The 26,631-nt window shown below is 21.9% G+C and overlaps 9 protein-coding genes across 9 annotated transcripts; 6 read left to right on the top strand and 3 right to left on the bottom strand. All coding sequences in view use genetic code 6, as the record gives it.

Annotated features, from left to right (window-relative positions):
• Positions 1-113: 113 nt before the first annotated feature.
• Positions 114-3,165, top strand: TTHERM_00411310 (hypothetical protein; the record flags this gene model as incomplete). The annotated part of the gene is made up of 7 exons (XM_001020825.2): positions 114-360; positions 434-595; positions 672-946; positions 1,147-1,544; positions 1,708-2,276; positions 2,334-2,686; positions 2,740-3,165. The coding sequence occupies 7 exons, from the start codon at positions 114-116 to the stop codon at positions 3,163-3,165; spliced, it is 2,430 nt and encodes an 809-aa protein (XP_001020825.2).
• Positions 3,166-4,094: 929 nt separating this feature from the next.
• Positions 4,095-5,897, top strand: TTHERM_00411300 (transmembrane protein, putative; the record flags this gene model as incomplete). Its single annotated transcript, XM_001020824.1, has 1 exon — positions 4,095-5,897. The coding sequence occupies one exon, from the start codon at positions 4,095-4,097 to the stop codon at positions 5,895-5,897; it is 1,803 nt and encodes a 600-aa protein (XP_001020824.1).
• Positions 5,898-8,042: 2,145 nt separating this feature from the next.
• On the top strand, positions 8,043-10,362 carry TTHERM_000410301 (hypothetical protein; the record flags this gene model as incomplete). The annotated part of the gene is made up of 10 exons (XM_012798817.1): positions 8,043-8,134; positions 8,276-8,365; positions 8,538-8,627; positions 8,789-8,878; positions 9,026-9,115; positions 9,294-9,329; positions 9,408-9,506; positions 9,608-9,697; positions 9,895-9,984; positions 10,104-10,362. The coding sequence occupies 10 exons, from the start codon at positions 8,043-8,045 to the stop codon at positions 10,360-10,362; spliced, it is 1,026 nt and encodes a 341-aa protein (XP_012654271.1).
• Positions 10,363-10,971: 609 nt separating this feature from the next.
• TTHERM_00410291 (hypothetical protein) lies at positions 10,972-12,675 on the bottom strand (the record flags this gene model as incomplete). The annotated part of the gene is made up of 11 exons (XM_001470870.2): positions 10,972-11,122; positions 11,180-11,278; positions 11,329-11,406; positions 11,502-11,591; positions 11,643-11,726; positions 11,802-11,885; positions 11,939-12,025; positions 12,081-12,170; positions 12,240-12,329; positions 12,391-12,480; positions 12,551-12,675. 11 exons carry the CDS (start codon positions 12,673-12,675, stop codon positions 10,972-10,974), a joined length of 1,068 nt encoding a protein of 355 aa, XP_001470920.2.
• A 1,070-nt stretch (positions 12,676-13,745) lies between these two features.
• Positions 13,746-15,359, bottom strand: TTHERM_00410280 (transmembrane protein, putative; the record flags this gene model as incomplete). The annotated part of the gene is made up of 7 exons (XM_001020821.2): positions 13,746-14,006; positions 14,070-14,279; positions 14,332-14,472; positions 14,531-14,782; positions 14,851-15,042; positions 15,103-15,216; positions 15,282-15,359. 7 exons carry the CDS (start codon positions 15,357-15,359, stop codon positions 13,746-13,748), a joined length of 1,248 nt encoding a protein of 415 aa, XP_001020821.2.
• Positions 15,360-16,171: 812 nt separating this feature from the next.
• TTHERM_00410270 (MaoC-like domain protein) lies at positions 16,172-17,295 on the top strand (the record flags this gene model as incomplete). The annotated part of the gene is made up of 3 exons (XM_001020820.3): positions 16,172-16,280; positions 16,362-16,687; positions 16,819-17,295. 3 exons carry the CDS (start codon positions 16,172-16,174, stop codon positions 17,293-17,295), a joined length of 912 nt encoding a protein of 303 aa, XP_001020820.1.
• Positions 17,296-18,687: 1,392 nt separating this feature from the next.
• Positions 18,688-19,366, top strand: TTHERM_00410260 (transmembrane protein, putative). Its single transcript, XM_001020819.3, has one exon. It carries the CDS (start codon positions 18,762-18,764, stop codon positions 19,257-19,259), a length of 498 nt encoding a protein of 165 aa, XP_001020819.1. The 5' UTR covers positions 18,688-18,761; the 3' UTR covers positions 19,260-19,366.
• Positions 19,367-20,125: 759 nt separating this feature from the next.
• Positions 20,126-24,070, bottom strand: TTHERM_00410250 (vacuolar sorting protein, putative; the record flags this gene model as incomplete). Its single annotated transcript, XM_001020818.1, has 5 exons — positions 20,126-22,275; positions 22,337-22,484; positions 22,552-22,865; positions 22,959-23,293; positions 23,457-24,070. The coding sequence occupies 5 exons, from the start codon at positions 24,068-24,070 to the stop codon at positions 20,126-20,128; spliced, it is 3,561 nt and encodes a 1,186-aa protein (XP_001020818.1).
• A 619-nt stretch (positions 24,071-24,689) lies between these two features.
• Positions 24,690-26,591, top strand: TTHERM_00410240 (hypothetical protein; the record flags this gene model as incomplete). Its single annotated transcript, XM_001020817.2, has 4 exons — positions 24,690-24,851; positions 24,938-25,075; positions 25,137-26,027; positions 26,496-26,591. The coding sequence occupies exons 1-4, from the start codon at positions 24,813-24,815 to the stop codon at positions 26,589-26,591; spliced, it is 1,164 nt and encodes a 387-aa protein (XP_001020817.2). The 5' UTR covers positions 24,690-24,812.
• Between the last annotated feature and the right edge of the window lie 40 nt (positions 26,592-26,631).

Here is a 26,631-nt window from a genome sequence, read left to right as displayed (position 1 = left end):
ATTAAAATTCTACTGACTTCTTAAGCTTTCAATAATTTCGAAATAAAAATAAACTGAAACATTATTTGAAAATTCAAATAGAATTTATTAAGTAAGTAAGTCTAAACTTTAATATGTTTTTTTGCAAAAATATTTTAAATAAAACGAACATTTTTTATTTGTTTTTTTTTAGAATTTAGCAGTAAGCAAATTTACTGTATCTTAGTTAAAATAAATTATAAAATTATAAAAAATTAGATCTTTTTATTTGCATATTCTTTAATACTTACTATATTCTATCTTAAGTTTAAAGTGCTAAATATAAATAAATGTATCTATAAAGAGTTCTAGCCACTAAAAAAGTTTATTTATTTTTTTAAGGTAAATTGTAAATATTACGAAGATTTCTTGATATTAAGCGTAAGTATCCTTTTTTATTTTATTGAATACATAGAAAGCAGTTAAAATTTAAGAGCGCCAACATGGAGATAGATGAATATGCATGTTACAGAGGAATGTGTTCACTTTTTTCCTCATCTTCACTCCTTTAAAGAAAATGAAGTCAAATAAAATGAAGAAATCATATATAAAACAGATGTTACTCTTATCCCTGAATGTATTTATTTATTAATTAATCCATTATTCTATTTTGAAGAATGCCATAAATTTAAAATTACCATTTATAAATTTAGTAACTTTAAAACTTTGCGAAATTGACATTATCATTAACAAAGATAAAGACACTATTACTTAAATCCTCAAACACTCTTAATTTAGCTAAGATTCAGCATATCCAAACCATTAAAATTTAATGGAAAAAGTTATTGAGTAGAGAAAAAAATAACTTTAGAATAAGTTACAATTAGATAATCAGCAAGAAAAAGAGAATAAGAAACAAAAATAGCCAAACTTAATAGGAGCAGCTATCTATTAGGTAAAACCAACAGAGGAGATAGTATAAGGCTAAGTAAAAATTAATTTTCTTTAAATAATTTTTTTAATAGCATTCAACTTATTTTTAAATTTTAAAGAATTAAAATTGTTTTAAAAGATTCACACATCTTTTTATGAAAAAAAAAAATCAATTTTAATATTTTGTAGCAAATTAGTTTATTAAAAAAAAGACTTTTTTGTTGAAAATTGGATTAAATTAAATTTTTTATGTAGAAAAAAATATTTAATAGAACTTACATAATGTATTTTGAGACTGAAAAGGACATGAATATAATTTATAGTGCTGTTAAAATTGGCAAATAGTGGAGAGATTATTATTATTTTTGTGTTGAAAATTATATGTAACCAGATTATGATTTTCTTAATTGGATTGTAGATAACTCAAATGGAGAAGGATATATACAAAAGCCTTTTATGGTTGAATTATAGTACTTCGAAAAAAATACTTCCTTATAACAACTGTAATCTCTACAAGTATTTACAAATGGTTTCAAATATATATACGGATTATAGTTTACTACTTAAGTTGATATTCAATTACAGAACTATTACTTTGAACCTCTTGAAAGTATGTTTAACTCTTAAAATTTAACAAGACTATCTCTCTCAAAGTATATAAAATTAAAATACTTAAAAAACTACATTTCATTATAAAATAATAAAAAGAAAATTGACTTTATTTGCCAAATAAAAATTTATTTTAATAATGAATAATTTTTTATAATTAAAAAAAAATAAAATCTTTAAATGATAATAAAATTTAAAAATAATTAGATGCACATTGCATGATGGCATATTGAATACAATGTTTCCATATTTGTATAAAAGCTTTAATTTATTATCTCATTTAGACCTGAGTTACAATCTATTGACTGATGCATCTCTTGATTTTTTAATATTATATATCCCTAAAATATAAACACTAGAAGTACTGAATCTATCTCATAATCTATTTGAGGGAGAGGAAAGGAAATTTGCAGAATTTATTCATACAATTAATCTACTTGAATTGATTGATAACCCACAAACAGTTTATGATGGGTTTAAATTGTATATGAGTCATAACTAACTAAAAGATTCAGTTTTAAAAGGCTTAGAGTAATTTATACTGTTTGCAAAATATCATTAATTCTTTTATATCGATATATCACATAATAAACTTTCTTGCTATGCTCTATGGAGACTGTTTAAAGATATTGAGGCAAATAAATATTAAGTATTAAATAATTAATCAGCTAGTAAAGTTGTCATCAATATGTTTCCTCTTCCATTTAACCCTAGTCTTATAGAAAGTTGTGTAGAATATTTTTACTAATTATATGTGTCTAAAAAAAAATATGAACGTAAAATTTGTTTTTAAAATAAAATTATTTTTTTCAAATTAAAAATTTTTTAAATAGATTACAAAAAAGTTAAATATGAAAACATACAACATATTAATCTTATTAGTGAATAATAAGAATTATAAAGTATATAAAACGTTTAAGACTAAGATATTTAATACTAAAGGAAGTAGGCTTTAACTATTTAAATAGTGAGAAAACGCTATTAAAAGAATAAAGATCTTCCAAACAAGAGGAAGTATGTTTAAAAAATAAAGGATATCAGTTAAGAAATTAGAAAAATAGAGTCATACAATTTAAAAGTTGAAGAGTATAAAGTATTCTGCTAGTCTATATATGAGTTAGAATTTGAATTTCCACTTTAAAAACTAGAACCACTTTAGGCTATCATTTGGGATAAGCTTAATGAAGTAATTATCTTTAAGTGATATTATAAAAATAAAATTTTATATTAACTAATAAGGCTATATTAATTAGAGATCACTACTCTATTAGCATATTAATTGAGTGCTGTTACTATATTGGGTTAGAGGTTTAACTTTTCTAAGATTATTTTTATAGAATTAATTAGACAATACATTAAATGAACAGTGAAGAATAAAATACTCCAAATACAGAGCAGAATGGAGAGGAAATTTATTAAAATTATAAGTATGTGTAAAATGACATTACAAATGTAATTTAGAGAAGAGAAAATATTTAGAAATAGATTGAAAAATTTTTGAATTTCGATTAATAAGACGAAACAAAAGTAAACTATCTTCTTGACTATCTAGTGAAAGAGGCTGTAAGATTAGATTTGAGAGGTAATGCAGTCGATTTCTTATTATTAATTAAAGAAAAACGTGATATCTTAATCTAGAGATAGTTGGCTGGAATAATTTAATGACTAAAATTATTTGTCTTAATTAAATTAGTAATATTTTTTTAAAATATCCTATTAAAAAATAAATAGAAAGCATTCAACGCTAACATTTATCATACCAGTTTTATAATATATATAAAAAAATTTATTTATTTGTTTTGGATTGTTTTTTGTGGCGTCATTTATGATATAAAATTCATTTTGTCTTGTATTTTTTAAATTTATCCGAGCATTGTTTGTTTTTTTTAAACAAATCTTAAGATTAAAATTCTGCAAATTCGAAATATATTAATTTTTTTCAAAATAAGCTTATATTGATGCTTCTATTGCAAATATCTTAAAGCAAATATATCAATTCACTAATACCTAAAGCAAGTAGAGGGAAAAGGAAAATTCAAGATTAATGAAAAATTAATTATTTTATTAAACCTGATTGATTTAAAAAATATTATCTGAAAAAGTAAGAGAAACTTTAGCTTGTAAAAAAATGTAAAATAAAATAAATGATAAAATTTTAAATAAAGCCAACTATGATTAAATAAATATCGTAAGTAAATTTAGATGGTTATATGTAGGAATTAAATATAATATTAGCAATAATAAAAGTTTGTGTGGATAATAGCGAGTATTTCGAAGAACACAACAGAAAATAAAAATTAACAAATTTTATTCTAAAAAAATATTGATTAGTTTTATTTATTTTATGTGTGCAAACAAAATTTTTAAATGGTTTCATTTGGATCATATTTATAAGATTAAATAATCCTTTCTAATTAATTAATATATTGGTTGTTTGGTTAAATTTTCTCCTTACCTTTTTTTGCGAAAGTATAATTTGTAAACAAAATACTGTAATTAATTTTATTAATTTCATAGTTCTCGCAATAAAAAAGGAAATACACAATTATAAAGATTAAAGAATAAAATAAATTTCAATAAGCCAGTAGCTAGTTATGAATAATTCATAGCTTAGGTAGCCTCTAAATGGTGTTAACAACAACCCTTCTAACTCTATTTCAGGCATAGATTTTAGTTTAGGAGGTTAAAAACCTAATTCAGATAACAATTTTTAAAATACCCCTAAGCCAGTATCTGGAGCAATTAATGGAAACTTAAATGGTACACCCACTTTGCCAAAGATACCTGCATAGGCTCAAGTTAATAATGTTGCTAATCAAATTATAAAGAATACATAAAATACACAAAATGTATAAAATAATTAGAATAACAATCCTGAAAGTAACCTGCCTAATTAAACTAATTGGTCATTATTTATAATATATTTACTAACTTGCTTATTATCATTAGCAGGGTTTTTATCTTCTATGATTACAATGATACTTGCAGGTGATGTTGCAGATATTTCTTAATTCTTCAAATTTAGTCCATAATTATAATCTGACCTTAATTTTATTATCATCTACAACCCTTTTAGTGGGCTTGTATTTTTTATAAGCATTTATTTGATGTATTTATCCTATAAATACTATGGAAAGAATATAAATTACTCTTAAATGGCCACTCTCTTCTTTTCAGTAATTGCTTTCGTTTTCGGTACTGTAAACTACGTGTAAATTGGTTCAACTCTTACTTCTTGTAGTACAAGTGATAAAGCATGCTAATTTTTAAATGCTTTTAAGGCTTACCAATAAATGGTAATTCCTGTTTCATTAATTCCTATGCTATTTCTAGTAGGCTCACAGTATATATTATACAGACTTAAAACAGCCCCTCCTCCACCTAACCCTCCATAAATTAACACTTAATAGTAATAATAACAATTAGAGTTAGCTTAAAAGAATAATGAAATAAAAAATACTCAGAAATTTGTACAATAGAATATGGATGGTTTAAATAAAAATCCTTTAGGTTAGGGATTCAATGATAGATAAAATGGGTTGAATGGTCAGTGTTATGATCAAACAAATGGCTTGAATGGTGCATTAATTGACAAAACAAATGGACTAAATGGCAAGACAAATGAGTTAACATTTAAACCATAAGTTAATTTGTAAACCGATCCAAAAATGACAGGAGATATTAGATTAAATAGTAGAGGAAGTTAAATCTCAGATAATGGAAATCCTCTTCAATTAAGCCAAAATCTAGCAAATTCAGCTGCTGGATTTTTAAATCCTAACTAAAAGTCAAAGGATTAGTTGACCATAAATGGTCTTCAACAAGCATAATTAGGTTTTGGTGGCAATAATTTAGGAATTTAAATGAATTAATAGTTAAATTCAGCCTAGTTTTAGTTAGATGACAAAGAAGTTTCTACTCCTAAAGAATAAAATTTTAATATAGCATCAGGTTTCAATCAAAATGGGTTAGGTAGCATAGTAAGTATGTATAAATAATCTTCAACTCCAACACCTAATTTAGGATCAAGTTCAAACTAAAAATTAAATTCTTATAATCCTTTTGAAAACTCACCTGACATTCACAATATGAAAACTACAACAAGCTAATTTACAAATACTCCAATGAAGTCACCAAAGAAAGGATTGAGTCCGATTGATAGAGCCCTTTCTAATAATTAAAAAGTAGGCAATGAAAATATCAACGATATTGTCACTAACAATGAATACAATCCTTATGGTAACATTGAATCAGGCGAAATATAGCTTGGAAAGCACCCGTACATACTCGGAGCTAAAGATCCCTATGTGGGATAAATTTTAGATTAAGTCTAAGTGATGGTAAACAATTAAGTCAAATCACTTCTGCTTGATCTTAAAAGATAAAACAAAGTTTGAGAAAGCAAAAGCAGTTGTTCAAATTATTCAAAGCAAGAAAATATTATTTATTTGACTTGTCTAGTCTGAAATCCCTAAAAACTTATGTTTTTACTAAATACTTAATTAAAAATTCTAAATATGAATTTAAGTACTTTATATGCAACACTTCTTGCTATTTATTTTTCCTATTTTACAGAATTTTTACAAAACTCAAAAAAAAAGAATACAGAAATGAATAAAAATGAGAAGTAAAAATAAGTAAACTAACTTAACAATTATAAGTTATAAATAATATATTAAAACAATTGATAAATTATATATATAAATCTTATGTAATTTAATGCACAAATAAAAAATATATTTTGTAAATAATATTTTGATTTACTTTCTTTAATTATTATTTATCTCATATAATCAATTTATCAATTAAATTAGTCAGTATGTCAGCCAGCCAGCCAGTAACTTGAGCTTGCCTCATTATAATTTGGGTTACTTTTTATGAGAATTTTATTATGAGAATAAAATTTGCATCTTTTGTTATTTAACATTTTATACATACTGATCAATTTAAGGGGTTGATTTTCAACCAAACTTACCTTGAAAATGGTAGCAAAATAGTAGTGATGTGCAAATTAGAAAATTTTACTATTCGAATATTATAAAATATTAAGCAAACAAATTGTAGTTAAATATTTACAATTAGAATATGAGACAAGGTAGTATATTAAAATCAATCTATTGTAATTTCTGAAATATAAAAACTAATCTCTATTCATTTTTATTTATTTAAATAATTTTTATTTTCCTAATAATTGATTTATTTATTTATCTGGTAGCTAAGTGGTAGCTAAGGAATAAAATATTTAATCCCAAATATTATTATGATCTATTTTTAGGTTTTTTTTAAATATAAATAACCTTTCTTTTATTTGTTAATTATTCTATTTCAATTCAATTTCTGATCATGATTTAATATAGATAAATTAAATATTTATTGGATCTCAAAATAAATTTTTTAAATTTAAATGAGTTTTTTATTGAATTAATTTTTAATATCTAATTACATCAAAAAAATGTAATTTTATAAAGATTTGATAAAAAAATTATTGATCAAGAAAGCTTTCATTTTCCTAATAATTGATTTATTTATCTATTTGGTAGCTAAGGAATAAAATATTTAATCTCAAATATTATTATGATCTATTTTAGGTTTTTTTTAAGTATAAATAACCTTTCTTTTATTTGTTTATTATTATATTTTAATTCAATTTCTGATCATAATTTAATATAGATAAATTAAATATTTATTGGATCTCAAAATACATTTTTTAAATTTAAATACATTTTTTATTTAATTAATTATAATATCAAATTATATTTTTAATAATAAAATTTTACAAAAAATGGCAATTTAATTGTTTCATAAAAAAATGATTGATCAATAAAGCTTATTTTGAAGATAAAATAGCTTTTATTTTCCTAATAATTGATTTACTTATATATTTGGTAGCTAAGGAATAAAATATTTAATCTCAAGTACTATTATGATTTATTTTTAGGTTTTTTTTAAGTAGAAAGGACCTTCCTTTTATTTACTTATAAGTCTATTTCAATTCAATATCTGATCATGATTAATATTGATTAATTAAATATTTATTTGATCTCAAAATACATTTTTTTAAATTTAAATGCATTTGTTATTAAATTAATTTTTATACCAAATTATATCTATAATTATTTAATTTCCTAAAAAATTGAAATTTAATTGTTTTCATAAAAAAATGATTGATCAAGACAGCTCCTTTTATAGCTTATCTGAAGTAAATCATTTAATAATTTAATATTTCTAATAATATATATTTAAATTAATTTCTTCAAAAAGTTTTAAAACTCATGTCTTTTGTCACACAAAAATCTTTAAATTGAACTTAGGTAAACATATTAATCAATACATTTTGATATTTACTTATATTACCCAAATTTTATTTAATATTATGTCTTTTTTTTAAAATTAAAATTAAAAATTGTGCTAAAAATTAAAAAGTTTTCTTTGATTTTAACCAAATTCTAAATTATCTTATATTTTAATTTTAAATTCAAATATTTATTTTTCTTTTCAACTTTTTCGATTAACAATAAATTTATCATAATATAAATGTTTGAATGGGTAGGTAAAATTATGGTGAGAAAGTTTCCGCTTTATCTCCTGATTTGGCAAAGTGCGCTAATCTATTAACTTTAAATCTTAATTTAATGTAAGAATAATATACTTATTCTTCTTATTTATTAAATCTATTTAATTTCCTTCCTTAATAGATAAAAATCTAAAAATTTATTGATTAAAAATAAATTAATTTTATCAAATAATTATTTTTACTAATTCAAAAATATAAAAGGGAAAATGGAATTGGCAATAAGGGAATAACAACCCTAGGTTTAGCTTTGGAAAAATGCATTCATCTCTTTAATTTAACTCTAGATGTTGGGTAAAAATATTTATTAATTTTGTTTGATTCTGGTTATTTATTCAAAAAATTTAGAAATTGAATATCAAAAATTTTTTATTTTATTTTTGTTTTCTATTTACATAAAGCTTTTTTTTACATATGCTAGCTACCATATTTTCTATTGACTAAAAACTAATCAATATTTTTAAAGCTACAATTAAATTGGTCATCGTGGTGCATCATATTTAGGTATTTCTTTGGCTAATTGTAAATAACTCTCAAGTTTAGTGCTTGGCCTTCGGTAATAATAAATTGTTTTTTATATTAATTTAATTAAAAAGAGTTCATACTATTTGGCTGATTTTTTCTAATTATTTACATTTTTATATTTTTTTACTGATAAATATTCAATTTTTTAAATGGTAATCATCTTGTTTTAAATGTAAATTGTAAAATATAAAGTAAGAATAAATTGGGTAGTAAAGGACTCTCAAATCTTAGTTCAGGTCTGGCAAATTGCACAAATATCACAAAATTAATACTTGATGTTGGGTAAAAAGTCATTGATTTATTTTATAATAGTAAGTATTTTTTAGCGTAAAAAATAAATGGTTCTTAGAGATATTTTATAATTCAACACTTGATTGAAAAAATTAAAGAAATTTAACTATTTTTTATTGAATTATTATATTTTAAAAGTGAGAATAGAATTAAAGCAAAAGGAGCAATAAGTTTAGGGACTGCTTTAGCAAATTTATCTAATCTCTCAACTTTATAACTTTGTTTTGGGTAAAATAGTTTTTTTTTTTGAAAAATGCCTAATTTTTAATATGCAAAAAGAAAAAAGAATCTATTACATTTTTGCATCTCTATAAATACCTTGATAAATAGATTGATTTGCTTTTAACTTTTTTTACAATTTTTTTTTGCTTACTATTAAATTTAATTATATTTTAAAATTTTAAAGGTTTTCAAATATTGTGAATATGCTCTACAACAATTTGTAATAACTTTTGTTTCTGAAAGAAATACAAATCATAGCTTTCTAAATTTCCTATTCTATTTCATATTTTTATTATAGGTCTGAAGTATAAAACAAAATTAGTGATGAAGGTTTGTCATACTTAGTTACTTCATTAGAAAAATGCAATAAACTCTCAACTTTGATATTAGATCTTTCGTATAAAACTATAATTTATTTAATTTTGATATAATATTTTTTTCAGTTTATATTTAATTTTTTGAAATTTTTTAATTCATTCATTAATTTAACTTTAAAAGCTACAATTCCATTCATACCTAGGGTATAATATCTTTAGGCTGTGCTTTAGCAAATTATTCTAATTTGACAGCTTTATAACTAAAATTAGTGTAAAAATTCCTTGTTACTTTTGAATAATTTTTAAATAAGCTTTTTAAGAAAAAAAAAGCAAGTTCTTATTATTCTATTTCAATAATACTTTTTATTTTGATAAATTTTAACCAATAAAATTTTATTTTTCAAAATTTAATATTTTTTATTTTCTTTCTTTTTTAAATGAAATTCACTTTTTTAATTTTATAAAAAGCTTCAATTCTATTTAAAGTGAAGGAGTTTTAAGTTTATTTTCTTCTTTGAAAAATTGCAGCAATCTTTCATTTTTATAAATCGGTTTAGAGTAAATTTAGTTTATTTAATATTTTGATTTATTTTTTTTCATACGATTAAATTAATGTGTACTAATTTTTACAAAATAATAAAGATATTTATTATTATTTTAATCTAATTTATTTTAAGGCAAAATAAGATTAAATCTAAACATAACAGCTCTTTATACTAGAAAATAAATAAAATAAATTAACTAGTAATATATCTGTTGCTATTAGATGATTATCAATATTCTTCGTAAGGAGAAAGTGAAAAAGAAGAAGATTCTAATGAAGAAGATAATAAGATTGAAAGTAATAGCTATGTTTCAGGAAGTGAAAATAACTCTAATGAATATGATAGTGATATTTCTGGTGAAGATGACTTAAGGGTTAATAATGATGATTGAAATGAAAAAATATTAACCACTCATTTATCGTTTTAATATACAATTATTAAATTCATCTCATAATATTAAATTTACTAAATGATAGATGAGGCATTTTTTAAACAATTTACTTTATTTGATATTTTTTTTTTTTAGTAATGTGTGTGTTGGCTACGTTTTATTTATAAATAAATGACTAGTTTAATACTTTTTAAAAATTAAAACGGGTGTACAATTAATCTACTATTTTAAAGTATATTTTTAATATTTAAACAAATTTATTTAAATGACTAATATAATTTTATCAAAAAATGAAAATGAAGGAGGATTATAGAAAAATAAATAAAATTTAAATAAAAAAAATTATTATTTATAAATTAAATGAGCTTGATTGTATTGTCTGACTATCTATCTATTATATAAGAATCTTATTCATACTTTTATTTTTACTTTTTAACAAATTTTTGAAATAGTTAACATAAAAAAATAATTAATGTTTGTTTTATTTTATTAAGAAAATCCTAGACTATTATTATTAGCTTGCCTAAAAAGTAAATTTACTAATTATCTAAATAATGTTTGTTTAGGTAAATTTAGATTACATAAGATAAATTTTTTTAAATCAATAATTCATATAAATATACTTTACCAATCTATTAGTTGTATATTATATTTTTAAAAAATTTTTTTTAGAAGTAAACATCTATAGATATCTATCATTTATTCTAAATTCTTTTTTTTAAGTACTCCTAAAAATTAATCTATATTTATTGATCCAAATCTTATTATTAAAAATAGTTTATTTTTCTTTTAGGTCAATTTATTAATATTTTTTTACTCTTATTGATTTTATAAATCCAGATTGATGCTTGGTATAGCTAAAATTGATTATTTTATAAGGTTGACAGCTATTTCGTGTGGTAAATTTAATTTAAATCTGTTAGTATTAAAATAAGTAAATGAAAGGTCCACTAGAATAAATTATACTTTAAGCTAATTGTAGATAGGCTTCTGCACTCATTCATGTTTAAAATGAATTTCTCAACATCCTCGAATCTAGTAATACTTTGTTAACAAATTTTAAGTTAGACATATTTATACCAATTTATTTGTAAAAATCGAATATATAAATGTTAATAAAATAGAATTAAAATACATACTTAGATTCTATATTCAACTATTCCAAATTTATCAATACTTTGAATTATTCTGCTAAAACTTCAAATATTCTCTCACCTTCATACACACAACTAAGTAATATTTATATAAAAATAAATTTTATGCATAGATAACTTTTTTACGTGAAGATCAAGTTTATTTTCTTAAGCGATGAAGAGAAATTTTGTATTATTTCACAAATTGTTTCGGTTTCTAGTTAGTTTTCTCTATATATTTGATATTTTATTTATTTTAATCAAATAATATTTAACAAAATAAAATTTTATATGTTGAAAAAATACTCCAAATTTATTGTGATTTCTTCTATTTGAGACTTAGAGAGAAACTACATGGAATAGTTTATTTCATCATCAATATCATTATCTCTTTTTTAATATTTAGTAACATTAATATAAATTCAAAAATATTAAAAAAAAACCTAAAATTTAAGTAGAGGTATTTCAAATTTTAGGCAAACTAGCCATTGAAAAGCTTTAAAAAGGTATCACTATTTATTCTGTTTGATCTTTTATAATAAAAATTGCATTTATTTATTGTTGAAATCCGTTTATTAAATTTACTCTAAATCAAGGTAAAGATTTTAAAGTTAAGGCAATTTTTATATTAAACTTCTAAAAGGCTAAGCAAATGAAGATTCAATTTCATTATTTCTATTTATTGATATAATATAATTTATATAACAAAAATTCCATTTTTAAATAGCAGTATGTAATGTATACTTAAGCATCAAAGTTAAACTATTTATTTATGGATAACTTTTAAGCCATTTAATACATTTTATTAAGCCATCTGATTCTATTTCCTAGTTTCTATTTATTTACAAATATTTATTTTTAGTACATTTATAGATGCTAATAAAATTAATCATACTCAATCGCAATAGTAAATTTTTATAATTTATCTATTTTTGGCAGTACTTCTACAAAATCTATTAAATCTTTATTTTTTACCATAGTTTATCTTTATTTTTAAATAAAAAAATGTTATTTATTACAAAAAGCATTGCACATCAGTAGCTCTCAAATTTTACGTATTATGCAAAATAAATATTTCTTAATCTTTTTAAATGACTTTCAATTTTCCATTAAAACTTTTATCAACAACTTAACTATTTATATACTTGGTTTATGCCATTTAGGATTATTAGCATCCCATTTTTTAATGAAATTAAGTTATGTTATAAAATTTTTGACTAGATATATTTTTAATAAACTATTCAGATAGGTTTTTAGTGAAAGCAACAAATTAAAAATATAAATATTATTTGATTTGTAATAAGTAGAATTTATTAATCTATTCAACTCTAATACTTACTTGAGGATGATAAAAATTTAATAATAAACAAATTTCATGGAAAAAATAATTGAAAATTCTTTTCATTTTAATATAATTGTTTTTTCAAATGATTTGACTCTTAAAACTTCAGTTTAAAGATTATTTATTTTTTTTACATTAGCTGATATTGTAAATATTTTGCTAATTCTTACTTGCTTTTTTGCAAACTTATATTATAAAGAAAATAGAAGTCGTTGTTTTATATTAAATAAAAAATTGTATAAGTTATCCATTTAGTGATTTAAACTAGCAAGCTGCTATTTTGTAATTAATTAAAAATAGATTATTAATACCTTATTTATTTTTTAATACATCAATTAGAATAAAAACATTTATTCTTACTTGCTTTTTTGCAAACTTGTATTATAAAGAAAATAGAAAAATGGTTGTTTCATATTAAATAAAAAAATTATATATTTGATTAATTTATTGATTTAAACTGTTTTTATTAGAATTTCTGTTTTAAAAAATAAATAAGGTATGAATAATTTATTTTTAATTAATTACAAAATATCTGCTTTTTAAATTATTGTCTTACAAATAATTAATAAATAATCTTTCAAAAATAACAAATTAATAAAAGTGATAAATTCTATTTTAATAATTACAATTAAAATTGTAGAAATAATTAATTTAAAATAAATAAAAATCAAATTAAAATTTTATTATTTTAAAAATGATAATAGTGTGTTTTTTTTTATTGAATTACAATATTTTTGTTACCTACTATTTTTAAAAATGTATTAATCATTCTTTTAATCATCTATTTTCTATTTGTTTTAACTTTTTTAAGTGAATTTGAATATTTAATTTAATTTATGTTTAAAAAATATTATATAAAATACAAAATTAAATTATTATCAATCTACTTTTTATAAAGTAAATTTTAATCAAATTTTCATGTAAATATAGGCAAGAAGAGCAATAACTAAGGAGAAGACTAAGTAGCTAATTTGTTATTTTCTTTATTCTTATTGCTTTAATAAAACAGAAGGGTCTATTTGTTTTTATTCCTTATTACTTTCTACATTTTTTGTTGCTTCTTATTTAGATTAAGTTTAGCTTCCTTAAACAGATATTTGTAACTAATCTACTTATTTAAATTCTAGTTTTTTACCATTAAATTCCTAATTAAACATTTTTTCTGCTTCCTAATTTTTTATGTAAAATTAATTAATAAATTTTAATTAATTTGCTTTTTATATTTTGCTTACTTATAAAGATGAAAAGATACAGCTACCATAGTCTTATATAGAAGGGTGAGAAGTGTAAATACTTAATGTAATATTTTTAAATTGATTTGATTAGTATTTGGATGGTAATTATATTTCTTCAGTTTCGCTTAAGCTTTTTTAGGCAAACTATTCACCGAAAACTTGGTACATTCTGGTTTCTAATTCTTTTCTCACAGCATTTATAATAATCTAAAAATAAATAATAAAATACTTAATAATTATTTTAATAAATAAATATTACAGTCTTTAAATTTTGAATAGGTAAATCTTTATAAGATTTAAAGCTAATTTCTATTAAACCATTGAATCTGAAGTAATATGGTCTCTAGTAAAATTATTCTTATGCTTATGTTGTGCTGCTTTCAATAAATTATAATTAAACCTACAAAATATTTATATTTTATATTAATATTTAGCTACTCTAAATATAAATAAATTACTTCAGCAGTATTACAAAGTTCACTCAAGCTCTTAGTATCATTAGTTATCAATAAATTATTTAATAAAATAATGCTATTTGTGAGTGAACCTAAGTAACTTTGAGATACATCTGTTATCTGATCAATAATTGTTTTGCTTTATGATTCTTTTTCACTAAAAACCTGCTCTATGTTAAGAGGTATTAAGGAGTTAACCTATGTTAATTCTTTTTCTTCAAATTCTTTGTGATTGACTTTAGTAAAAACTTATCCCTGTTAAGTTAGTTGAATTCATATTTTTTTTATTTTTTAAAGCTATAAATAAATAAATTAATTAATACTTATTTTTTTTCTAAGATTTCAAAGCTGGCTGAGTTAATATAGCAAAGATAAAAGGAACCTTTAATTTTTAATCTTTTTTAAAGAGCTACATAATATTCTTAAGCTTTCATAATTAATGCTTGCTAAGTTATTTGTTCATTTTCTTTTGCAATAAATCCTAATAAACTGTATCCATTAACAGAGTTATGAAGCTGAAATTTAATTAAAATACACTATTATTATATTTTCTTAAATAAATATCAAAAAATTACATCTTCTGCGATATTTAAGATGTCGTTTTTTTTATCTTCATTAAGCTCGTTTGGAAGTTATTAAAATGTTGAAGGTGCTAAAAAACTTATCAAATAGTTTTCATTTCCAGCATTCTATTAGAAATATCAAATTTAAATTATTATTTATTGACTGATAAATTAGATAAAAATTTATTTACATAACCAAAAAGAAGACCATATTTATGATCTTATTGATTAAATTCGCTAACTATTGTTTTAAGGATGCTCACTTCCATTATTATGATTTATATTTATGCTTTTTTAATGCTAAATTGATTTTCAATTATTTAACTTTCCTTTCCCTTTTATTAAAGTAAATCAGCAAATTTTACTTGAATTTTACAAATAAAGATATGCTTTATCAAACACGATTGCTTTCTTAAGAAAAATCATTAGAAAATTATAAAGAGATGATATATAATTGATCAAAATTTATATTTATTTTAAAGATAAATAAATTAATTTATGTGCCATTGAATATGAATCAATTATAAAACATAAACTGTTATTGTATGTCTTTTATTTTGTAAAGTGGAAAGAAAGTGTTTTTTTTAAATTAGAACAATTTAAAAAAAATGATTGATGCTTTTGTTGTAATTTAAAATAAAAATTAATTGATGCTATAAAAAGAATTCTAGATTTAAATGATGACATTTAGTAAATAAATTTTTAAGATTCTATTTGATAATGGAATTTAGACTGTAAATAAAAGGCTTAAGTGCAAGTAAGTACATAATAATTTTTCTAATTTTTATAATTATAAAAATTGTAGAAGAGGATGAATGACAAGAATTACGTAATGAAAATCTTATATCACACTCTTGATGTGCAATTGTCGAAAAAGCTCTTTAATTTCTAAGATATTCTTTTGAAAATCAACTAAGCATAAATTTCTTTTTTTCTAAAAAAGAAGAATTGATGACAGTGTTTTTGATATCAGATTCGTTTAAAAAGAATGTATCACCTACCTACATACCTATTTATAATTTAATTATTAATTTTTAATATTATTAAACGTCAATAAAAACTCTAACAAAAAGCTATTAAAATGTCAGGAGAATCAGCCCCTCAAGTCGATGTATAAAAGATGTTAGCATTCAGAACAGAAGAATGCGTTGACACCTTCAACTCAAGAGACGCCATTATTTACTCTTTGAGTAATTCTTAAATCTGACAGCTATATTAGCTATTCAATTATTTATTAGTCATGAATTAATATCAATTATAAACTAAAATAGGTTTAGGTTATAGCTCTGATCCTATGAATGAATCTGATTTAAAGTACACTTTTGAATTAAATGATGAATTCAAGGCCTTCCCTACTTTCGCTTGTGTTCTTCCTAAGATTGATATTTTCAAGGCTCTTACTAGCTGCCCTGGTCTTCCTAATTTCAACCCCATGATGCTCCTACATGGTGAATAGCGTTTAGAAACTTATAGACCTCTTGTCCCTGATACTAAGTATGTCACCCAAGCTAGAATTGCAGATGTTGCTGACAAGGTTAAGGGTATGCTTTTAAGTTTCGAATTATTGAGTTACGAAGTTGACGAAAATAATAAGAAGGTAATTAATTCACATATTTTCTTTAAAAATTATTTTTAATTGTTGAAAATGGTAAAAAATAAATATCCTTAAACAAACAAATAAAAAAATTTAAATAAAAATAATTAATAATTTTCTTTAATATTATTTAGCATCTTGCCTTCAAGAACATAATGAACGTTTTTATCAGAAAGCTTGGTGGATTCGGTTTCAAGGGTAACAATTCTACTCCTGTACTTCCTAAAAAGCCTACTAGATAACCTGATGCCACTCATCTTGAAAAAACTACTCCTAACTAAGCCATTCTCTATAGATTAAATGGTGACTACAATCCTCTCCATATTGATCCCAGTATGGCTGCTATGGGTGGTTTTGATAAACCCATCTTACACGGTATGTGCTTCTATGGTTTAATGACCAAGGCTGTTGTTGTTAAATTCTTAGACAACGACTCTTCTAGAGTCAGCACTGCCTAAGCCAGATTCACATCTCATGTCTTTCCTGGTGAAACTATCGAATTCTAACTCTGGAAAGATGGCGATAAGGTCTTTGTCAGTGGTGCTACTGTTGAAAGAAAGCTTGAATGCATTGTTGGTGTTGTTGAATTAAAACCCGCTGCTAAGCTTTGATTACCCTATTAATTATTTATTAAATTTAAAATCGTTTTTATATTTATCTACCTACATACATATCTTTTTTTGATTAGAAATAATAATACCATTATTTTGAGAACAATAACTTAAATTTATTTGGTAGATTTTTAATTTGTTTTAATATTCATCATAATATTTAAAAATAGACAGAAACCCAAGCTATAAATAATACCTCTTAATAAAACAATTAATCAGTCAAGCAAATACATAATTAAATAAATAATAATTGTGTTTTGATCTGAGTTAAAATCGAATTAAAATTTCAAACTATTGATTGATTTTTGATATTCAAAATAAATAAAAAGTAAATTAGTTAATTTGATATTCATTTTTAGATATTGATTAGGTTAAATTAAATCTTCAAACTTTTTGTTTGTATTTATAAATTTATTTTTTTAATGAAGCTTTTCAAAAAAAAATAAATAATTTAAATAATAAATGCTTGAAGTATTTTTTAACCTTCCAATTTTATAGAATTTAAATAAAATTTTCAACTATTTTGTTTTTAGTTCATATTTAAATATCCAAAATTTTTACTTTCCTTTAAAAGTTTATTTTTATTCAAAATTATAACAAAGATTAAATAAAATATTTTAAGCTCTGTTGTTAAATATAAAATCTTCAGTTTAAAGGAATATTAATTACTTTTAGATCTAATTTATTTATGTAATCATTTACTTATCTTTTTAAATCAATTTTTAATTAAGATTTTCAAAAATATAAAGATTTGACTATGTACTTAATTAAAATAAATATTTTAATGTTGTTAATTTTTTAGAATCTAAATATTAATACTTAGAATTAAAGACATATTTTAATATTTAAATTTCATTTTCAATAATTTTTATTAAATTTATTTGTTTTTAAAAAGCTCATCAAAAAATAATACATATATTTAAATAGTTATGCTTGCTTCAAATAGTTTAATATTTTTCATTTTCTAAAATAAAATAAAAAATTAATTTAAAAACTTAAATTTTTTTTTAGGCTTTATTTAAATTATAAAGTATTCATTAATTTAATTTTTCTTATTTTATTTTTATCAAAGCAGTTCTAATAAATTAAAAATTTTAAGAATTTCTTCCTTAGAAATATTTCATTAAATGTTGATTACACATAAACAAACATATTTTTTAGCAATTACTATGAAAATTTTAATATTTAATTAATCATTCCATTCATTCCTGATATTTAATTTTTTCTTAACCCTTGAACCAATTAATTTTGAGTAATAGAAAAAGTTTATTTTTTTACTGAATGATTATCAATATAGCTTCATTCTTTGAGAAAAGTTATTTTAAGTGTTTCTTTTAGATTTGATGGTAAAATATTAAAAGTAAAATTTTTACTTAAGAATAATTAATTTTTGAGAAAAACAATACATAAATAAATATATCGATCAATCAACTAAATAATCAATAAATATCTATAAATTGATAAAAATGATAAATTTAACTTTAAAAATAGTACTTTTGGTAGTAACAATTACCTAAATCAATGGCTAAGGCTACATTTAACTATAAAATTGTATCAAATACAAATGTTCTAATATAATTAGCTACAACGAAACATAAGTAATGCCTGGATTTTATTCTGATTCTGATAAATTTAATCAATGTTAAGCAGATAATAAAAATTGCTACATTAATAAATTTAAATACGTTTCTGACGCTTAGGATTAAGGCAGAGCTCAAGATTGCTACAATAATTGCTATTAAAAAGACTCTTATGAAAACGATTACTTCAAATTTTTCTTGGGTTGCTCATGGGATTGCGCAACAGAAGTATACAATATCGAAAACAACTTTAATAAATTCAAAATGAATCCCGGATAAATTGCAAGCATTTGCTTGATAATACTTTCCACCTTAATGATGGTTATAAGAGGGACTTAAGTATATTACTCTAAAAAAGAAGTGAAAATTATTCCAAAAAATTGATTAAAACTGTAATAAAATTTAATAATATTGTTTCATATGTTTGTTTGCATATAAATACCTATCTATTCATTTACTTTACTTACGAAATTAAAAAAAATTCTACTTTTAACAAATAAGTTCATAATATTTTAAATTAAATAAATTTAAAAGATTTTATAGTTGCTTATTTTTTTAAATATTTAAACATTATGGATAGTATTATTTTTTAAATTTCCTTATTTTGGAATAGTAAAATAAGTGTAGACTTCTTTTAAATTACTACTAAGTAATATATAGACTTTCAAAAAATTAATTTCTGGTATATTTTAATTTAAAAAGCTTATTTATTCTTATTAATTGACAATTTCTACTTCTCTTAATAAATCAAAGTAAAATCTGAATACTATTTTTAATCTATTTAGTTTAAATTTATCAAATAATGGTATCTTAAATAATCATAAAGTTCTATTTTATAAAAATGATCTATTGTTTTTTATATAACCTTCTTTTTTTTTAAAAAAATATTTTTAAAACCAACATTTTTTAACTTTTTAAATAATATTTTATAAAAATTTATGAAATTTATTAAGAAATATTTTTTACTAATTTAATTAAAATTTTACTTATTCTTTACCCCTCATTTTATTTTTTAAATTAATCATTTTTTTATTTTATCTTTTCTATTTTATTCTAAAATTCTAAAAAGAAAAGCAAGAGCAATTTTTTTTTATTTGTTTTCTTTTTTTTTAAAATAAAAAATATGAAAAAATTAAATTAAAAGTATGCTTTTTGATAATTTGATTTTAATGATAAAATAGTTAGAAATAAAATTACAAAAAATATAAATAGTTTTTATTTTTAATACTTTTAAAAATTGTTTTAAAATATCAAATCGCCCAATCAATAGAACTCTTAGTATTTTTAGGATAAAATGTATGAATACGATCAACAGAAGAAAGTCCACAAAAATAACACTCTTTTGAGAGAAAGTCATCAACAATTTATACTTGTTTATAATATTCATCCCTTTCTTCTTAACTTAAAAATAATTATAACATATCTTTGAGATTTGCCATAGAACTTAGTTTTTTTTTGAAAGCATTAATATCTATAGTAGCTTATTATTCATCTTCTTTTTTACCTGCTCCACCTATTAAAGCACCTCCAAGTCCTTTAAAGAATTTAGTAATTGAAGAGGATTACTATTATTGATTTTCATCTATTAACATTAATTTCATTTACTTAATTTCTTCTTCTTGTTTATTTTTTAAATCCGATTAGATTTTATTGATGTACTAATTTATTGATATTATTTTATCAAAAACTCTCTTTTGAGAATAAGAAGTTAGTTATTTTTCGCCTTAATCGCTTATCTATTCTTTCTCTTATTCAGCTATTATATCACTTTACATTCTTTAAATGTAGCAATTTCTATGAAAACCATGGAAGCAGCCAAAGAAATAATGATCTTATGAAAGAAGGTTTCTGTGACATATACTGCAATCCTATTCTCCCTTAATCTATAGAGATTTATGAGAATAAGTATTAATTTCACGCTTAAGTGAATCTGACATTTCGTTTAGTTAATCCATTTCTTTCTTCAAATTTTCAATCTCATTGTTATAGTCTTCTAAATTACTGCAAATTTATTCTTTGAGTAGGTCTATTTGATGAACTTCTCCAAAATGTGGAAGAAGATCCTCTACTTTTAAATAACCATTACTGTCATTTGTTAATTATAGAACATTTTGGGATTACTATGTTTAAATTAAATGAACTGCTATTTTGAGCCACAATTTATGTTTTTTATCATCATTATGGTGCTTTGAAGCATATTCTTTAGCAAGGCTAATGTTATTTTTATCTAAAGCTAATTTAACTGCTAAATCATAAAAATTCATCAAAGCATAGGTCTTGACCATCGCATCTGTAATCATTTTTGATTCAAATAAATGAAGTGCAAAATCTAAATCAAATTTCAGAATATAATTTTGTTGCTTTTGAGAATTTCTTGATGATTTTTATGAATACAAACTTATTTCAGAATCATCATTCTATAAACTTCCATAAATTTACTAGTTTTCTTGTTCTTCTGCTTTGTTCAAGTAATCCATAAGTTATTAGTAAGCTTCCTCATCAACTTTTTAAGTTTGGCTGTTTTCATCAGGACGAATTTGGTTTGCCAAGAAAAAAAGATAAAGATTGTGAATGATTTTATCAGAGCTCTTTTATTTATAAACACAATTTTCTAAAAATTAGATTCCAAATTTTCTAAAGGTGCCTGGAATATTCATTAATCCTGATATCAATTTAGAAGGTTGGAAATCTCTGATAGAGTTTAAGACCAAAGAAATGAATTCTTCAGGAACTTTTTAGAGTAAAATGTAAGAAAATTTGTATATGATTTCTATGGCTCTTTTGCTGTCTTTTTTGGCTAAAACTTTTAGATAGCTGACAGCTTCTTTGTAATTTTATTCGTTTACATAATGTGTTATAACATTTTCATAATTATTTTACTCCTTTGCATACTGTAAGCAGTCATCAATTCTTCCATGACTTTGAGTTATTTCATAAACGAATTCTTGATCTATTTAAGAATTAAGATTTTTCAAAAATGAGTTATAATTATCTTTTATTTTTTTAAGCTTGCTTTATATCCTGACAATTCTTTTACTTGTGATAGAATTTTAAGAAGCTTTTCTTTTTTAATCAGCTTAACCATCGTTACTCAATTTATTTGAGGGCTAAGACATTGGTGTTTGATCTTCACCACTTTGCTTTCTCAATCTCATTTCATTTAAATTATCTAAATAAACTACCTGTAGCTAATTGCCTCTATATTCTATTTTAAATTTAAGATGTTAGTCTGATTACTTTTCTAATTCTTTTTATGCCTCCTCTTAAATAAGCACTTCTAAATACTTCTCTAATTCATTAATTTTATAGTTGTAATATTCTAAGCTCAATCCTGAAATTATTTTAAATTAAACCTAATTTTTCTAATTATTGAGTCTTGCAGCTTAAATTTACAGATACTCTTTATTTAAGATAAATTAAAAAATCTTATTTAAGTTAAGTATTTAAGAATATTAATTTACCTATTATGCCTTCAATCTATTCAAGTGATTCGTTTTTTAAGAACTTAATCATAATTTCTTCGAATGTTTTTTATGATGTTGAATAAACTTATGCAGCAGTCACATACTTTCCTTCCTAATACAAATAATCTCCATATAAACCAGAAACCTAATGATAATAAATTAATTAATTACTCAAATTTAGATTAATATTCTCTTAAAATATTTTGTATTACATAAGGAAGACAGTCCAAATTTGTTCTCTTGCATAGCTCGTAAGCACCTTTTATATCTTTTTACTTAATTAAATCATAGCATGCAAATTCTTCTTCCATGTTAATCACAATTTTTAAAATTCTCTTTCTAGAATAAATAAGAAAAGATCTTTAACTGGAAGAATCATCGTAGATCATATCAATCACAGGTCCCTACATATTTCCCAGTTCAAATGTAGTAACTACCTTTTAATCTAATCTACTCATTACTGTTAGACAGTCCTCATGAAGCAAAAAGTAATGAAATTCTGTTAATCCTATTTTGAGGATTCTTTCTATTTATTAAAATCAAATATTTTTTTGAAGAATTTCAATAGTTTTTCATGATAAGCAAATTAAGTTTTTTTGAATGTTTTAATAAATTTTACCTTCAATTAAAAATCTATCTTTCACATCTTTACGAGAATCTTCTTCTGTTTTAGCATACTAAAGAAATTTAAAGTTTTTCAAGAAAGAGTCGTTGGGTAATTCATTAACAGATGATAATTATAGACATATTATAGTAGAACCTGTGGTATAAGCAAAAGAATGAGGTCTATTACAACCAATTTTTTTAGCCATATGTATAATTATATTTCCTGGAGGATTGATTGGTATTTCATCAAGATTTTCACTTCCTTTTTCATACTTTTTAAAAAGATTTGGCAAAGGCTGCTCATCATAGAAGTAATTAAAGGTCTAATCATCACATACAAGTACACATCTTTATTTAAAATATATAAAAATTTATCAATTATATTGTAATATAATATTTTTTAAATTAAGCAATAACAAAAACGTATCTTTCTTATTGAATTAGCTTAAAAAGCGATTTTATTGTTAAAAAAGATAAGATTCTAACTAATGTTGCTTATTAAATATTATACGTGTAATTGGTTTTTTAATAATCTAGCTGATAAATGAAAATCTTTTAAATAGGGCTCTTCGTTACTAGCGAATCAATTTAATAGCAAGTAAACTCTATGTCATTTGTCTTTCTCCTTTGTATTCTACCATAAAAAAATTCTTTGCTTTTTGTTCCAAATAAGAAAGCAACTTCTTGATCAGAGATTGCTGCATCATCAAATGCCAAAGATGTTATATCTTTATTGAATTTAGACAAAACTATCTTAATCTTGTTTTCAGATGCATGCCAATAGTATGTTTACTCATTTTTTCCTTGCAGTAAGCAATGATTTCCAGTCTTATCTAAAAAAAATTTTTCTATAGGCTCATATGATTAGCTTTTTCCAAAAATGTTAGTAACAATATTATAAATAGGCTATGATGATTATGGCAATTCTATTTCTTGCAATTAAATTCTTTCTTCATATAATTATCTAAAAATTTTCCCTGTTTCTGTTAAAATGACTAACTACTTTTCTGTAATTTACAGTTGCTTGATGCTTTCATAATCAGGTAGGCCAAAATCCATTTTCTTTTTTTCAAATGGATCTGGCAAATCAATCCTTTCTTAAAAACCTTCAGAATCCTAATCCATCAGAAAAATTAAAATCTCAATTTGCAAAATTTAATATTAATTTTCTTTATAGATAAATTCAAAATATTTATATATTATTAAAAGATTTTTTTAAAATTAAATTGCATAGATTTTAACAATCTTTAAAATAATATTAAATTAATTCGAATTTTAATAAATCTAAAAGAAGTTAAAAAATATTTTTTAATCCAATTTCTTTAAGCATAAAAAATATTCATTTTACATAATAAAATACATAAATATTATTTTCTAATATCTTCCTTCTCCTTCTGTTCAATTAGAATAATTAAGCTCATAAAAAAATAATTTAAAAAAATATTAATTTATCTTTTTAAAAATATCATAAAGATAGATTTCAATTATTGTGAATATATAAATAAGACAATAAATAATTTTATTAAAATTACTAAGCAATAAAAATATTAAAATATATAAAGTAGAGTTATTTGAGCTTAAAAATAATTATGCTAAGTCATATTAATAAAATTAATCTGATTTTTGTGAGGTAAATAAATAATTGGTTTGACTTTTCAGTTTATTTTAATTAAAATAAAAATCAATTTTTATTTATTAGTTTCAAATTTGCATACTTTTTAATCGCAAAACATATTATTAATAAATAATTTAATTAATTAATCAATTAAACACCATTTGTTTATTCTTTAGTTTAATAAAAAAATAGTCAGACTTATATACAAATATAGCAAGCATTATTTAGAAAAGTTTAACAGAATTCAAGGATATGTCTCAAGCTAGTCTATTATATTAACACTCTCCTATTGTAAGCAGCATTAATGATATTTGCTATTTTTAAAATTATTTATTTGCATTTTTAATTACCTAATTGATATATAATTTATGAATTAGAGAACTAAATTTGAGTATAACAATTTTGGGGAACTTATTTAAAAACAAGGATCACCAAGAGTTGCATTTGCTGAACCTGCACCAAAACCTTAATAATTTCTTATGAATGGATACAACAGCTAAAATAATTAAAATTATGTAAAATTGTGCAACTTATGATGAATATTGAACATTTCCAAAAAGAATTTAATTTAAATAGGATAGATAAAAGTATGTACTAGCAAACTATGAAGATCAATATAATAAAATTAAATAAAAGTAATTTTCTTCTGATAAACCAAATAATATGGCATTTGATCCTAAAAATTATAAAATGTAGTTAGAAAGGTTGTATGGATAATAAAATCCTAGATATTCTAATGCTACTAGCACTTAAAATCCATTCTAAAGAGCTTCTTAGGATATAGTTAATCCAAAAAATGATTTAAGCTAGAATCATTTATCTAATCAAAAAGTATACTAACCAAAAAATTATGGGTTTTAGGATTATCAAGTGAACAAGGACTACGATTAAGTACAAGCTTCTCCAAATACTACAAGATCACCCTAATAAAGAGCAGCAAATATAGCAGATATGTATGGCTCTTAATCATCGTTATTTAAAGATGAGAGGTAGGTTGATTTATCAAATTAAAGAAACGATTAGCACTTATATGTGGGAGATTTATATAAAAGCTTAAGACCTGAATATACAAACTTAAATCTGCGTTCTCATTTAGATAGGGTAATAAAACCCAACGATGTACTAGATATAGGGGATAAAAAACGTTTTTTATCAATAGGTAAACACTAAGAACCTATTCTATCAAATTAATAGGCACTAAAAACTACTATGGATATGCTTAATTCTCCTTAATAATAGTATCAATTAATAAAATCATAATCTGTAAATAAAATTGATCCACTTTATTTACTTGAGAGAGAGAACAGACAATATGCTCTATCAGTAAATGATTCTGTAGATTCAATGTTCAATATATCAAAAAAACTCAGATAATTTAAAGATATGATCAGACATTCTACTAATTAAAGTGAAATGGCTCACTTAAAATCAGCTGTTTAGCGTAGAATCTTTTCAAAAACTAAATAAGTAAAATTCTAAATTTTTTTTATTCAAAAATGTATTCTTAATTTTTTTATCATAATATTTTACTTTACGAGGGTTAATTAATCAATCATCTTTTTTAAAATATTTTTTAAAGTGATTATATAATTAACCAACTCTTACTTGCCATAAAATTTTCCTTAATATCTACTCTCCCAGAAATAATTTTTAATTATTTAATTGTGATATAAAAAATTCTAAAAAATATAAAAATTATGAATTTTAAAATAATTAGTATTTATTTCTCAAAAATGTTATTTAGTAAACTTAGTAGCAAGTTGATTTAATTTAAAATTTAAGTTTTATATCACTAAGATATTCATTTTAATTGCTACTTTTTTCGAATTTCAATTAGTACTCTCTATTTAAAGTTTTAATCTTCTATTACATTTATTTTTCTGAATAACAAATTTTATTTTCTACTATTTGATTTATCTATTTTAATCAATATAGGAAGAAAGATAGTCGAAATTAGTAGCATTACTTGGGTCAGAAATGTATTAATAGCCAAAGCCTTAGTTTATTTATTTATAAAACAGAAATTCTTGAAAAATAAAATAAAATTACTAATATAATTTTATGTTATTTC

Source organism: Tetrahymena thermophila (assembly GCF_000189635.1).
Source record: "Tetrahymena thermophila SB210 genomic scaffold scf_8254555, whole genome shotgun sequence".
Taxonomy (NCBI): Eukaryota; Ciliophora; class Oligohymenophorea; order Hymenostomatida; family Tetrahymenidae; genus Tetrahymena; species Tetrahymena thermophila.
This window is presented reverse-complemented; position numbering and strand designations above follow the sequence as displayed.